Here is a 16394-nt window from a genome sequence, read left to right on the forward strand (position 1 = left end):
TCCAGTGAAGAACTGGGCACAAAACATGAATAGACACTTCTCTAAAGAAGACTACCAGATGGCCAACAGGCACATGAAAAGATGCTCAACGTCGCTCCTCATCAGGGAAATACAAATCAAAACCACACTCAGATACCACCTCATGTCAGTCAGAGTGGCTAAAATGAACAAATCAGGAGACTATAGATGCTGGAGAGGATGTGGAGAAACGGGAACCCTCTTGCACTGTTGGTGGGAATGCAAACTGGTGCAGCCGCTCTGGAAAACAGTGTGGAGGTTCCCCCCAAAATTTAAAATAGATCTACCCTATGACCCACCAATAACACTGCTAGGAATTTACCCAAGGGATACAGGAGTCCTGATGCATAGGGGCACTTGTACTCCAATGTTTATAGCAGCACTTTCAACAATAGCCAAATGATGGAAAGAGCCTAAATGTTCATCAACTGATGAATGGATAAAGAAATTGTGGTTTATATACACAATGGAATACTATGTGGCAATGAGAAAGAATGAAATATGGCCTTTTGTAGTGACATGGATGTAACTGGAGAGTGTGATGCTAAGTGAAATAAGCCATACAGAGAAAGACAGATACCATATGTTTTCACTCTTATGTAGATGGATCCTGAGAGACTTAACAGAAGACCATGGGGGAGGGGAAGGAAAAAAAAAGTTAGAGAGGGAGGGAGCCAAACCATAAGAGACTCTTAAAAACTGAGAACAATTGGGGCGCCTGGGTGGCGCAGTCGGTTAAGCGTCCGACTTCAGCCAGGTCACGATCTCGCGGTCCATGAGTTCGAGCCCCGCGTCAGGCTCTGGGCTGATGGCTCAGAGCCTGGAGCCTGTTTCCGATTCTGTGTCTCCCTCTCTCTCTGCCCCTCCCCCGTTCATGCTATGTCTCTCTCTGTCCCAAAAATAAATAAAAAACGTTGAAAAAAAAATTAAAAAAAAACAAAAAAAAACTGAGAACAATCTGAGGGTTGATGGGGGGTGTTAGGGAGTGGAAAGTGGGGATGGGTATTGAGGTGGGCACCTGTTGGGATGAGCACTGGGTATTGTATGGAAACCAATTTGACAATAAATTTCATATTAAAAAAGAAAAGATTCTTCTCCCAGTTTCCGGGAATCCTGGATTGACTTTGCCTGAAGAAGCAGTGTAAGGCAGTGGAAAAGTGAGACTTTATGTCAGACAAGGCTGCCTTCTTACACTGACCTTACCACATGATGGTGGCATGACCTTAAAGAAGTGGGTCTCCTTAGCTTTAAATGGAAGTGATGATACCTATCCTGTGAGCATGCTATGAGGATTAAATGAGGTAATACATATAAAGCTCCTGGTGCTCAAGAGTAATGAGTTCCTATTACTTTTAATATATATATATATTTTATCCATCTTTTTGAAGTTTCTATAGCCTTGGAACCGTAGAAATCTTCCCCAGTCCATTTCTTTCCCATCTGCTCAGTTTGCCCTCATCAGAAAAATAAATACAGTCTCTTGATTTTTTATATCTTTCTAACAGCGAAGAGAGACATCTTTCTCTTCCTCATTAAGAAATGCCACATCCTTTTGAGCCACCCATTAAGTTTCTGTTCCTTGTCTGAAAGATGCCTCCACTTCTTAGTTCATCTGCAGAGCAGAAAAACTGTTCTGCCCTAAGCTAAACAGACGTCTCCCAATTCAGATAGTTACCTTTACTCTTAGCCAACTTTGGGATTTCTTTCCATGTCTCATGACTGTGTACCCACCTCTCTTCATCCCCTGGGGTGTGGTCTTCCAGAAGTCTACCACTGCATTCACCCCAAACCAAACAACATAACGGTAATTAGAACAGATAAAACTTCTACCAAGGAACAAAAGCCCCCATCTCATACCAATGTAGGCATCACAGAAAGGGGATGTAAGTCATTCCCCTGAAATCACCACATAACAGTTTTCCACAAATTCTCAACTCTCTATATTAAATGGGAACAATATGAAGTCTGAATAGTCACAAATAATTCAGAGACTCACAGCTTCAACCAATAGTTTCAACCTTCTTGCCCTGAAAATTTTACCAACACTAATAACCTACAAAAGTGAAAGTTAGCTATCACATTTTGTCTTCTGGCTTCTCAGCAGGAAATAGGGAGAGAAAGGTAAGAAAAGAAACGTAGCCTTGAGTAAACAAAAAACTGGAATAACTAGCCACCGGGCAAATAAAAGCTGGCTTGGGTGCTCTGAGTTTAATTCACCCAGCCTGTGGTACCTGGATATGTTCACATTGGGTCTAGTGGGACTTTCCACTCAGGAGAGCTGGGTTTAATTGTGGCCCCACATCTACCAGATATGGCAGTTTTAAATGTGTCCACAAATTTTTTGACACTCCTTCCTTAAAAAGAGTGTAATTACCCTCCCCTTGAATGTGGGCCACACTTGGTAACTTATTTCTAGTGACTGTGGCTAAAGGGATACTATATGACTTCCAAACCTAGATCATAAAAAAATGCAATTTCTACCTGGCTCTTTCCCTCTTTTGAACAGCGCACTCTGGAGGAAGCCAACTAACCTGTCATTAGAACACTCAAGCAGTTCCGTGCAGAAGCCCACATGAAGAAATAAGGGCTGCACCAACTTCCCAGCCACAGGAGGGAGCCACCTGGGAGGATTCTCCAATCCCAATCAAGCCTTGGGATGACCCCAGCTGAAATCTGACCACCATCTACCAAGAGACTCTGGGCCGGAGCAACCCAGCTAAGCTACCCCTAAACTCCTGCTCCACAAAAACTGTGAGAGATATATAAATAAATGAATATTGTTGTTTTAAGCCACTAAATTTGGAGTGATTATTATTTGATAATAATACATTATTTGATACATAATTCACCAGGTAAGTCAGGAAATGATAATAACCATTAATTAAAGATGTAGTTAGGCTATGTACTTGTATGTCTGGCCCACAGATAAGGGTAAAAAAAACAAAACTATAATGGAGAGATATAAGGGAGGTGCTAATCTCCTTAAAACCCTATGATAAATAAATGTTGTGATGGAAATGAAGGACACGATACACAGGTTGCCGATAACCTATGAAATAGCTCACTCATCCCCACAGGATCTCACTGTGGTAGAAAAAGTCCACCAGCACTGCCCCCTGGCCTTCACCTCAGCAGATGTAGGCAAGCTTTCCATACCCAGTACTGCGCTCAGGTTGGAACACAGGACTGAACAATGTGAGAATCCAGACCAGGAACCCAGTTCCATCACTACTGTTTTATTCCAGTCGTCTATTGAGGACTCACAGGTCATGGAGTATTCTTTCCTCCAGGGGGCAGAAGCAAACAGGGAAAACCAGACTCAAAGCTCTTGTTTACTTAGACTGACTCACTTCCCTCAAAACCCAATCTTCACTGTAAAGATTTCCTCCCTTATCAAAGTCCTTGAAAGAAAGCCATAGTCTCATAGATGCTGGAGAGGATGTGGAGAAACGGGAACCCTCTTGCACTGTTGGTGGGAATGCAAACTGGTGCAGCCGCTCTGGAAAACAGTGTGGAGGTTCCCCCCAAAATTTAAAATAGATCTACCCTATGACCCACCAATAACACTGCTAGGAATTTACCCAAGGGATACAGGAGTCCTGATGCATAGGGGCACTTGTACTCCAATGTTTATAGCAGCACTTTCAACAATAGCCAAATGATGGAAAGAGCCTAAATGTTCATCAACTGATGAATGGATAAAGAAATTGTGGTTTATATACACAATGGAATACTATGTGGCAATGAGAAAGAATGAAATATGGCCTTTTGTAGTGACATGGATGTAACTGGAGAGTGTGATGCTAAGTGAAATAAGCCATACAGAGAAAGACAGATACCATATGTTTTCACTCTTATGTAGATGGATCCTGAGAGACTTAACAGAAGACGATGGGGGAGGGGAAGGAAAAAAAAAAGTTAGAGAGGGAGGGAGCCAAACCATAAGAGACTCTTAAAAACTGAGAACAATTGGGGCGCCTGGGTGGCGCAGTCGGTTAAGCGTCCGACTTCAGCCAGGTCACGATCTCGCGGTCCCTGAGTTGGAGCCCCGCGTCGGGCTCTGGGCTGATGGCTCAGAGCCTGGAGCCTGTTTCCGATTCTGTGTCTCCCTCTCTCTCTGCCCCTCCCCCGTTCATGCTCTGTCTCTCTCTGTCCCCCCCAAAAAATAAATAAACGTTGAAAAAAAAACTGAGAACAATCTGAGAGTTGATGGGGGGTGGGAGGGAGCGGAAAGTGGGTGATGGGTATTGAGGAGGGCACCTGTCGGGATGAGCACTGGGTGTTATATGGAAACCAATTTGACAATAAATGTCATAATAAAAAAAAAAGAAAGAAAGACATAGTCTCTTTTTCCATGCTGGTGTGCAGGGGTCAGGGACAGAGCAAGGGCTGTCCCGTGCCTTAGATCTCTTTCCTTTTTCTGAACTCCCTGTAGGCTCTGGCTAGAGCAGACGCTGTCACATAGCAGTGAGCAGGCAGCTGCAAGGGAACAGGGAAAGAGGAAGGAGTCTTGGAATCACAAGATGTGAGTTTAAGTTCTGGCTCCTCCACCTACTGGGTTAGTCCCATTTTTCACAGTAGCTGCCTTGTCATGTCCCTCAAATAGGGGAAGAAAAACTTGGGTGCTGAGTTTGGGAAATACAACCTTAGTGACGGCAGAAGTCCCACTTCTCCTTCCACCCACCCTGGAAACCCCAGTACTGACCCAACCCTGTATCTGTAACACTTCCATTGTTCTTGAGAAATCAACTACCCCAAATGGTGAGCAGACAAGGGCTAGGGGTCAGCACCACTCACATGTTTGGGGGCTATTGAGATAAAATTCAAAAACTGAAATACAGTCGAAAGTCATGACCCCATTCATTTATAATTTGTTTTCATCAAAAACGAGTTCACATTGGGCACCTGGCTGGTTCAGTTGGTAGCACATGCAACTCTTAATCTAGGGCCATGAATTCAAGCCCCATCTGGGGTGTAGAGATTACTTAAAAATAAAATCTTAAAAATATATACTATAAAATAAGACAAAATATTAAAAATATATAAAACAAAATGAGTTCACATTAATCTTGACACAACCTATGAAAAGAAGTCCATTAAATAAACGTATGGAATAACTAAGAAAGAGGGAGCACTTCCTTCATCAGTCTATTTACCATTATGTAGTAAGCACCTTGAATAAGCCCAGTTCTTTCTTTTCTTAATTTTTTTTAACATTTATTTATTTTTGAGAGACAGAGAGAGACAGAACATGAGCAGGGGAGGGGCAGAGAGAGAGGGAGACACAGAATCTGAAGCAGGCTCCAGGCTCCGAGCTGTCAGCACAGAGCCTGATGTGGGGCTCGAACTCACAAACCGCGAGTTCATGACCTGAGCCGAAGTCGGACTCTTAACCGACTGAGCCACCCAGGCATCCCAGCCCAGTTCTAATTACTCACAAATGGAATACAAGTTGGGCAGGCTATTCTTAGTGAGAAGGGGAGTTCTGAGATCAACTACAAATGTGAGATGCAACACTGGTTAAGACTTAAATAAGTTTCTTTACAGGAGGACTGCTCAGAGCCTTTAAGGCCAATATGCAAATCCCCAAAGGAGGAACAAATTATTCACCATTTCTCAAATTCTTTTGACCCCAAAAGTCATATTTTACACAGTTCCTCTTCCCTATGTGGCAGAAATACATTGTGAAATACAGATTGAAGCACCTGTCCTTCAAGAAGCCTATAATCTAGTTGGGGAAGCAAAGCTTATAAATATGCACAAAACAATGGTTAACATGTCACACGTACAGTGGGATTTTAGGTAAAACACACGGTCAGAGAAGGGACTGTCAGTGCAGTCTGAGACACCTGGAGATGAGATTGTGGTAAAAGTACAATTTAAGCTGGAAGAACAAGTGAAATAGGAGGTCCCCCAGATAGGGGATGATGACGAACAAAGACAGAATGAGTGAGTGAGTGAGGAAGTGAGTGGCAGAGGCAGCCTTGGATAAATCTGACTTTTCATTTGTTTCCATAGACCAATCAAGGGGTTTCGCTGGACAATCTATATTCACTCAAAATTATAAACTACTTGTTAAATGTCTTCTTTTTAAGCACAAATGATTACTAGTAATTCCTTCTGGACTAGCTTTTCGTAGCAGAAAACAATATCAATAATAAGCCTGTGTATTGCATGTCAAAGAAGCTTCTGTAGTACCTCAGGCAGCCTCAAAGTACTCTACTCTTCCACGTATTTGCAACTCCTTATCCACAATGCCAAAGCCCCAAAAGCTCTGAAAACCTTCAGTTCTTTTCCCTGATTCATTTTGTGGCAAAACCTTTCCTGAACTGATGAGAGGCTATTGAGAGTCTTTATTCCCCTTAGTGTGAATATCCATTCATTTTGCTGTAGAAATACTAACGTATACAATTATGGGGTACTGCCCTGGACCCCCCTGGAGTGTTCTATGAATTACAGCATCTATACTTTGTCATCTTTCTAAACTCTTGGATCTTCCAAATCCTGAAATACAAAGGTCTCCAATAAGGGATTGTGGACCTATAATTCTTATTTATATCCTAGATTTAAAGGGGAATTTTATTTGTGATACTAGGTTTCCAAATGAAGGTCTGCTTACCTCTGCTCTCAGAGGTAAGAATGTCCAGAAGAAAAAGGATGCCACCACAGACTTCCTGGTCTCTTGCCTCTAGGAGGAGGCTATCTTTAATAATATATTAATCCCATGATAGCAATGAGGGGAAGCCCCACTTCCTTGGCACTCAAGCTGGCAGGCAGCATGTGGTGGCTGCTCCCTCTGAGCCGTCTCCACTGCCATTTACCACTTGCCTTCATAGCTCAGAAGCAGAGGCCACAGTGACTGTTCCACTTCCCCTTGCTGAGATGTTCCTACATTTGTTAGTACAGGAAAATGCTACTGATCTGAGTTGTTACTCATTCCATTGAGGGCAAAGGGGGTAAGGGGACTGGACAACCCCAAGGACAGCAAAGCTCAAATCAACACCACCTACAAAGCGTTTCCACTATTAACGTCTGGCTTTCATGACTCCTGTTGCTCTGTTTGAAGAGGAAGTTTACTTACACAAGATTTATAAAGATTTTCAGAGAGAGCAAAGGAGAAGACAGAGGAATAAACCCTTCCTCTTAAAATCTGCAAACACCACCTTCCATTCAGGAGCCTAAAAGCCAGCCAGAGCTTTAAGTCAAAGCTCAGATCCATCCGTCTGCATTTTGAGACATTCAACTCTCCATTCCCAACAAGATCAGAATTCTGGTGCTACATCAGGGCACTGAGAATCAGGACCTAGCAGAGGCCTAGCTTTCTCTTCAAGAAGAGATAATTGACCTCTATCAGGTTTCTTCTCAAGGACAAGCCACCAAAAAATAACTTTATCCTTGTTAAACAATGTGACACTGGACTGACCAATCTAACACCGGACTCCATCTTTGTCTCACGCAGGGCCAAGCATGGTGTTTTGCACATAGTAAGTGCTCAGTAAACATTTATGGGATAAAGGAAAAATAAACCTATAGATGTTTAGAAGACATGCATACTCTTTGGATAAAAGTCTGATTTTTTTTTTTTTCGGAAGACAGGGCAGAGTCTACTAAATTCTACAGATACAAAGGAATGGTTTTAGAAACACAGAAGCTAACAGACCTTATTTCTCCATTCATCTAACCAACAAATATTTATTGAGCTCCTATGTGCCAGGCACTGTTCCAGATATCAGACACATAGCAAAAGAGATGGACAAGCTCCCCACCCTCACGAAACTTACATTATAACAAAGTAGCTAAAATCAGAGGCTTTGGAGTAAAGCTTTCAAATGTCAGCTCTATCAGTTACTAGGGAGTTAAGGAAGGCAGTTCACTGTGTTCTGTTTGCTCACCTTGAAAATGGGGATAATGGTACCCATCTTACAGTATTATTTATGAAGATTGAGTGAGAATTAGCAAAATACCTGGAACAGAGCAGATTTTTAATAAACTTTACACTCTCATCATCACCACCCCTGTTAGTCTCACAATATCACTGTTGGTTTCTCTCAGAGCCCTTGTTTCAATTGGCAATAATGTCTATTCCCAGACTCCTGCACTCCTCCCAAATAATCAACATTAACCAAATGATTAAGTTAACTAGGCAAGAGACAAAGGAAACCTCACCTAATCTCTCCAGATGAAGCACCCCCCTCCCATGCTGTCAAGATGGAGATGAAGAAATGAAGTGTGCTGCATGGATTTAGGATTACTGTCAACTGAAGCAGGATTTCAGGCCTACAGGCCTCAGTGAACAAGTGCCAGGAGAGAATTGGAAAACGAGGAGCTGGAGCCCTAGAGAGAGGGTGTGAGAGAGGAGACTGCCTTCCACTTCAAGTCAATTGATACTCTCCTGCTATTCTGAGTCTCTGCTGGTGCTGGCATATAAATGGATTCAGGACCCTTCAGATGATAAAAGCCACCACACATGGGAGTGAAAAGTGTCCTGTTTCTCAACTATCAACTGGCCACCCGGCCACCAGGGGCTTGTATTAGTAGCCTCAAGATCAGTTATTTGCTTTGTCCCCAGAAGCAGGGAGAGCTTGAGTCAAGGGAGCAAATGTTCAAACACACCTATGTCAATACCTGCACATGCCTCAGGCCAGAGATACTGTCCCAGGAGCCACCTCCAATGTTACCCTCACTCCCATCTTTCTCTCCTATGGTCTTGCCACCCCCTACCCTCCCTGGCCCCAACCTTTGTACTCAGACTCTCTGTCTCTGTCAAGCCCATTCATACTGATAATTAGTGGGAGTGGACTGCCCACCTGGGTATTTCCCCTCCATTCCAGTTAGCCCCAGCCTATGGGAACCTGCCCCACTCATCCCTGAGCCCCAGTGCAGGTGTCAGACCCCCAGTCCTCTGTTTCCTCATTTGTCTGGGCTCAGACTCCATGTACAAAGCCACAGAAAGTTCTAGCTTAGTGGTTTGCAACAAAAATGAAACAAACAAAATGAAAAAACAAGGTTAGCTAGCATTTAGTATATGCTCACAGGGTGCCAGGCACTGCTCTAAGCTCTTGACAAGTATGAACTCACTCACTTCTCCCAACTTCCCCAAGAGAGAGGTCCTGTTATTAATCCATTTTATAGAAGGGAAACTGAGGCATGGAGAGTCTAGGAAAATTGCCCAAGGTTATAATTTAGGACATGGCAGAGCCAAGATTCAAACCCATGCAGTCATATTCCAGGGCCCAACTCTGACCATGCTCCTATAATGCAGGAAAACATAAATATACATTCAGTCCCTGCCCACAAGAGGCCCATAACTCAGCAAGGGAAGCAAACAGACACTGGGTTTTAGCCACAAATTCATAGCAGGTCATAGCTTTATGATTATCTTCATACAACAAACATACATCGTGTAGTTGGGAACTTTCTGCCAATGAATGAAACAGAACTGACTATAATAGAAAGTAGAAGATGATTACTCTTTTAAAGCAGGAAGTTACTCATTGAGAAAATATTTTCTCATTCTTATATGGATACTAATGGCTAAAAAGGAAAGGACACGCATCTATAGCTGAGGAGATGGTATTTCTCACTAAACCAAAAATAGAACATGAGGAAATGAGATCATATCTTAAAATTCTGGGAAATTCAACCTAATATTTGATGATTTGACCTTCTCTTAGAGTCTCTTTCTATAAAACTCACCCTGGTAACATTTAAGTGAGCCTGAAAGACAGATCTGACTCATTCTAAGAATTTTGAAAAGCAGGAAAACTGTGGGAATGTAATGATCAACTAAGGAAGAGGTAAATAATTAAGCACATTGTTTCGCAATGAGATTCTTCTTACATTCTTTGATGCATCACCAGTGATTGATTCAGTTTGAGTAAGACATCCAGCAACAATTGAGCAAGAGAATCAATTCAGATTGAACAACAAGGAACACACAAGTAGTACAGACTCAGGCCAACAGCCAAAGTACAGGGTGCCAGAATCACGTGACACACTGCCTCTAAGTGAACACACATTATGACATTTTTAATGTCCCCCAGAAGAGCTTTCATAGTCTATCTATATGAAATGATGGGGTATCTGCTAACACTGAAGCCAGCAAGCCTTCCATTTTAAACCCCACTCTGGATCCCCAGCCTCCTCTCTGCCACAGCATCCATCATGAAAAAGCCAGACTGAAGCTCACCAACTTTCACCAATTACACCTTTGTGCCAGAGACAACTATGTGCTCCCCAGATCTCCTTCCAGTTTCCTCCTGGCATGCAGCCAGACTGAGTTCCTTATCCACTGCAGTTAAGTGGGGCCACATGAGTGCATTTGACCAATGGAATGTGGATGGAAATGATGCATTTCACTTTCTCAGGACTGGCCCCTAAAGTCTCTTGTGAGATCTTCCACGAATTTCATTCATCCACTGTGGGATCATGTCAGGGTCCCCAGTTGTGGGTTCAGCTTATCACATCGGGGTCACCAATTGTGGGTTCAGCTTTCAGTTTTGTCCAGCAAAGCCAAGGACGGCAGAAAGGATTACTCAAGACGCCACAAGTAAAGACAGGTGAAAGGGAGGCTAAGAGAAGTCTCCCCAAGCTGCTCTCAAGCTCCTGTATTTATTGGGCCTACATTATAGGGAAAACATTATGCAATATGTCAGCGGCTACTGCCAGCGAGAACATATAGAAAGCATGCAAAAAAACAAGGTGCTCCTAAGACTACAAAAGAGCAGATGCTGAAAGCAGGGTGGAGAACAAGATAAGATATTCCATAGATAACATGGTCTAAGGAATTCATGAGCACAGGCAGGACCCAATCCCTAAATATGCATTAATTAGATACTGGTCAGCTGTTTTCAGCAGGGCCAGAAAGCAGTATAATGCATTCCCTATAATCTCCTTAACCGGAACATAGCTATTTGATTTCCCACAATCCACCAGCCAGATACAGAGGATCCTGTGGAAAACCCCAAGGCTTCAGATGATGAAGCCACTGAATGACACATGGAACAAAGCTGGCTCCAGCCCAATTCATACTAGGCTGTGCCATGAGTGAGAAAGTTTCCCTTGCTATGTGAAACCACAGATTTTGGCAGTGGTTTGTTATAACAGCTTGTGATGATCACTGATGAATACAGCTTTTCTGGGCCATGACCTCACTGTGGGGTATCAGTTAATCTGCAGCATGCATACCTACCTGTATCATTGCCAATGCAGTCAATTATCAGGCAGATTCCCAGGGGCTTGCTCTGCATCCTATATCTCTCTTGTATGTGCTGGAAAGGAAAACAGCAATTGTTGAAAACGCTAGACATTGCTCTGCTTCCTATAGGTCCCACCCATAAACCATATTTTCTTTTGGATTTCCTCAAACTTCCGGTTGCCAGGTGAGCCATTCAATAGATACAGCCTGAAGTCACCACAGCTGACATTTCCCATTAATTTCATATTTTTCCTCTATTTGGGCAATATGTTTAAGACAAGCTGTTTCAGTTTTTATTTAATTTTAGTGAAAATTACAGTCCCTTTACACACGTCTTACAGCCACAGGATAAAGACAATTTAAAGCTGAAAGGATGGATCTGTTTCCACAGTAACCTAAGGTTATACAAGTGATATCTTTCCAAACCAGTAAAAAAGGAAGCCTTCTATTGCCTCCTTATGGTGAAAAGGTTTCAGCCTTTAAAAAAAAAAAAAAAAAAAAGCCAGAGCAAGTCAAGGTTCAGTGTCATTGCTTACTTATATATTCACCAATCACTCAGCTGGGAAGAGAAGTGCTACTTTGGAATTTTCCTGCATTCCAGAGTTCACTAATGCAATCCACTTCCACAACAACTTCTTTGCTCTATCCAAGGTTCCCCCTTAGGAGATCTCTCAAGAAAAAGGCACTCTCACACTGTCAGCATCCTATTCTTGTCACAGAGAATTCTTAATAGATATTTTAAAGAAGCCAGTGTTCCCCACAGATACTGTGCAAACAATACAATACCAAATTAGATCATTTATTCCATACCTGAGGTAGAGATGTTCCTGATTCCTGAATGGATGTCTTCACTGATTCTCCTGGGGGGGGCGGTGAGAGAGAGAAACCATTTACAAAGCTGAAGGAGAACTAAGCACACTCCCATGCTGACTGGGTTTCTTTATATCTCAGCTGTCCTCTTCCCCTATTTTCTTCCCCTTACTGTGTCTTATTTCTTCAGCTCTACTTGGCCCCAAGGTTTCAGCCTCACACTGAAGAACCTAACTGATAAGAAAACAAGTCTGCATGCCAGGCAGGGGTTATATAGAAAAACTGCTTAAATAGCAAAGGGGGAAAAAAGGCTCTCCCTTGCCTTTCTCCAGGCGAGGACCAGGTGACTGATGAGTTTTTAAACTGATAGGGAGAATCCAATAACCTCACCACCTAGCAATATCAATAGCTTTTTTCCATGTGGACAAGGTGGATAAGGCCTAGAGGGGGACAGCCTTAGAGACTGCAGAGAAGGGAAAATGTACTTGTATTAGCCACTTGTACAACAGATGGCCATGTTTTCTTAGTCCAGTGATATTGAGAGATCATAAAATAAAATGGCAGTTGCAAGATAAGGACAGTGAGCCTAGCAAATGTAGATGAGCCTAAAGTCAATATCATTAGGTAAAAATGACTTTATTAGCCCAGATAGGTGGAGAAACCACCAGTTTTGAAGCCATAAAGGGCTAGCTCAAACCCTAGCACCATCACTGATGAGTTCTGTGATCTTAGGCAAGTTTACTGCTGAAGTCTCAGGCTCTTTTGTTTTGGTTTTAAATCCCTAAGGTGAACATACCAACATCTACCTTAGAAGATTGTTGCAAAAATGAGAATGGCAAAGACAAGCAAAGAAAATGCCAGTATTTTTATGGTTTGAGGGAAATGAGGCCTTTCAAGTGTGTAAGTTGAAACAGTGTTTTAAGGGGCATCTGGTTGGCTCAGTCAGTGGAGTGTGTGAATCTTGATCTCAGGGTTGTAAGTTCACGCCCCACGTCAGGTGTAGAGAATACTTAAAACAAAATAAAATCTTAAAAAAAAAAACAATCTGTTTAAAGAACAACTGGTGATATCCTTTAAAACAACATTTTGCTTCTAGAAGTTTATCCTAAGGAAATAATAGAGCAAGTATGCAAGAATATGTACTGAATAACTGTTTATAATGGCCTCAAACTGGGGCACCTGGGTGGCTTAGTTGGTTAAGCATCTGACTTCAGCTCAGGTCATGATCTTGCAGTTCATGAGTTCGAGCCCTGTGTTGGGCTTTGTGCTGACAGCTCAGAGCCTGGAGCCTGCTTCAGATTCTGTGTCTCCCTCTCTCTCTGCCCCTCCCCTACTCACACTCTGTCTCTCTCTCTTCCTTCCAAAAATAAATAAACAGTAAAAAAAATTTTTATAATGGCCTCAAACTAGAAAAATACTTAAAAATGAAACTGGCTAAATTAATCATGATACATATAATGGATACTATACATGTTAAAAAGGATAAGAAAGATCTTTTTGTATTTGACATGAAAAGATACATAAGACATAGTAAGTGAAATGGGTTATTTTACAACATGAATATTATTAATCCAACATACTTAAATATATGTATTTGTGTGCATATCCTTACACATAGATATGCTTAAAAATAACAGTCCAGCGGTATATAAATCAAATATTAACAGTGGTTATCTGATACTTGGGATTAAAAGGAAATTTCTCTTTATCATTTTGCATTTAAGCAATCATGGATTAACAGAATAAAAAACACAAAATAACTTATTTTAATATGCTTATCTCAGTGCAAGGCATTTAGTAAGAGCTTAATAAATTACAGTGATCATCATCATCATCCAATTGAAATCTACTTGGAAGTCAAAATTAATATGAAGACTTTTTCTTTTATTAGCAAATAAAGCATCCAGGTGAAAGCAGGTACCTAGCTCTCCTAAGAATCACCAGAGGTGTTAGATGCCTCACTTATCTCTCCTGTATAATTACAGTGAAGGATAAACCTGCCGTCAGGGTGTGCTGTGGAAAGAACACTGATTGTTCTTCATTCCTATCCAAATCTGCCAGCTCTCCTATTTTCCTTTTAAACAGCTTTCAAAATGCAAATTCTCACCACCTCGTCAGTGTTTTGAGAAACATGCTGTCACTTCAGGAATAAATTCACTTCTCAATAGCTTTTGCTGGAGAGAATACTAGGTGAGGAATGACAGGCATGAGCTATGCCATCTGGCTAATCTGGGAGAAATCCTTCTCAGTTTCTAGGTGCAGGCAGACAGCATGTAGGCTGAGTCATAAGATTTTGGCAAGGGGCCTGCCACATAAAGAAGGCTTCCATCGGCTCTCAGCACTGCACCCAGGACAAACTCCAAGCCCCTCAGGGAAGACTGAGCCCTCCTTACCTGCCTATCAATCCCCTGCCTCCTTGAGTTCTGAAACACAATCATCTACAATGCAGTGTGAGACCAAGTCTCAGCCTTCACTTGAAGGAGGACTCAAGACAAGCAAAAGAAATACATTTTTTAAATGATGTTATAGGATCAAGTGCTGATGTTTTAAGAGAGAAGAGAGAAATCGTATGGGTTGAAATGCCTAGTTTTTTATTGTATTTTTTCCTTCTTTTTAGGAGTACAGAGATGTCATCTGTAGAGTATCTAGATGTATTAAATAAGCTATAAAACAAGATCCTAGTAACCTTTCTTCTTCCTGCTGCTAGATATTCAATTTAACTCAATTTATTATCATGGCTAGATTAATGTTTCACATAGCCTGATTATAGTTCCATTTCAGGTATAAAACCTGAAACTTCTTAAAAACATCGCCAAGATGATGAAACTGAGTAAGAGGTATTTAAGTTCAAATAAGCTAATTCATTACATAATTAGAAATGCCAAGGACTACATTTTAAGAACTTAACTGCTATTTATTTTGAGAACTTAATCAGAATAGGTAGATAAAGGAAATGGGAAACTCCAAAAATGCAATGATTTATACTTGAATTATCAAGCATTTATAAAGAATGAATGTAGGGGCACCTGGGTGGCTCAGTCAGTTAAGCATCCGACTTCAGCTCAGGTCATGATCTCACGGCTTCGGGGTTTCAGCCCAGCATCAGGCTCTGTGCTGACAACTCAGAGCCTGGAGCCTGCTTCGGATTCTGTGTGTGTCTCTCTCTCACCCTCCCCTGCTCACATACCCGCTCTCCCTCTCTCTCAAAAGTGAATAAACATTACAAAAAAAGAAAGAAAGAAAAATTGGCCTTACTCTGAGTATCAGGTTGTCCCACATTGAGTCTTTGTTCATTACTTCTCCCATTCTGGAGCTTCAAATATAAAGAATAAGGTCATACCCCCTGTTAGTTTTTTCAGAGGCACTTTATATCACACCTCTTTAAATATCTCAATAGAATTCTTACCCAGGAAAAAAATTAAAGTATCACATTCACAGTTAAATTATCTAAAGGAGAATAGCAAGAGCGGTTAACTCCGTAAGTCCCATTTCTATAGCCAAAGAACAAGGCAACTCTTCTTTTTAAAAAGTAAAAATACAATGAACATGTAAATATGCTAAATTAGCTTATTAGAATATTCCAAAACAGCTCAATGAAGTCAGATGTTACAGTATTGTAGAGTTGCTATAATAGCTCCAAGTTAGAACAAGCTGTTGGAACATCAGATCGACATTCTACCTGATCCTTTAACACAGAGGCAATGTACGGTATGGTTAAGGATGAGAGTTCTAGGGGTGCCTGGGGGGCTCAGTCGGTTAAGCGTCCAACTTCAGCCCAGGTCATGAATCTTACGGTTTGTGAGCTCAAGCCCCGCTTCGGGCTCTGTGCTGACAGCTCGGAGCCTGGAGCCTGCTTCAGATTCTGTATCTCCCTCTCTCTCTGCCCCTCCCCAGCTCACACTCACTCTCTCTGTCAAAAATAAATTTTAAAAACTTTAAAAAAAAAAAGAAAGAAAGAATGAGAGTTCTAAAGTACTGGTGAGGATGTGGAGAAAAAGGAACCCTCATGCACTGTTGGTGGGAATGTAAATTTGTTCAGCCACTGTGGAAAACAGTATGGAGGAGGTTCCTCAAAAAATGAAAAATAGAAATACTACATATTCTGGTAGTTCCACTACTGGGTATTTACCCAAAGAATACGAAAATATTAATTCAAAAAGATATATGTACCCCTATGTTTACTACAGCATTATTTTAAAAAGCCAAGATATAGAAGCAACCTAAGTATGTATTGATAAAGAACAGATATGGATAAAAAAGATATGGTATATGTATAAAATGGAATATTACACAGGCACAAAAAAGGATGAGATTGTGCCATTTGTAACAACATGGATTGACGTAGAAGGTATCATGCTAAGTGGAGTAA

General features: G+C 41.6%; 1 protein-coding gene across 8 annotated transcripts in view; it reads right to left on the bottom strand.

The window, feature by feature from the left end:
- CFLAR (CASP8 and FADD like apoptosis regulator) overlaps nt 1-16394 on the bottom strand; it is a 48138-nt gene that overhangs the window by 5594 nt on the left and 26150 nt on the right. For 6 of the 8 annotated variants that reach the window (XM_047083039.1, XM_047083036.1, XM_047083033.1 and 3 more), the window contains 3 exons: nt 15281-15338; nt 12026-12075; nt 11210-11288 (listed from right to left, as the gene is read on the bottom strand). In XM_047083039.1, the coding sequence (XP_046938995.1) occupies nt 11210-11288; nt 12026-12075; nt 15281-15338 (187 nt within the window). The remainder of the gene's footprint in view (nt 1-11209; nt 11289-12025; nt 12076-15280; nt 15339-16394) is intronic. The other 2 variants (XM_047083037.1, XM_047083040.1) reach the window with 1 other exon arrangement.

This window comes from Lynx rufus, unplaced genomic scaffold, assembly GCF_022079265.1.
Source record: "Lynx rufus isolate CCGP_SWC_20201006 ecotype Redwood Valley unplaced genomic scaffold, mLynRuf1.p SCAF_2, whole genome shotgun sequence".
Lineage (NCBI taxonomy): Eukaryota > Metazoa > Chordata > Mammalia > Carnivora > Felidae > Lynx > Lynx rufus.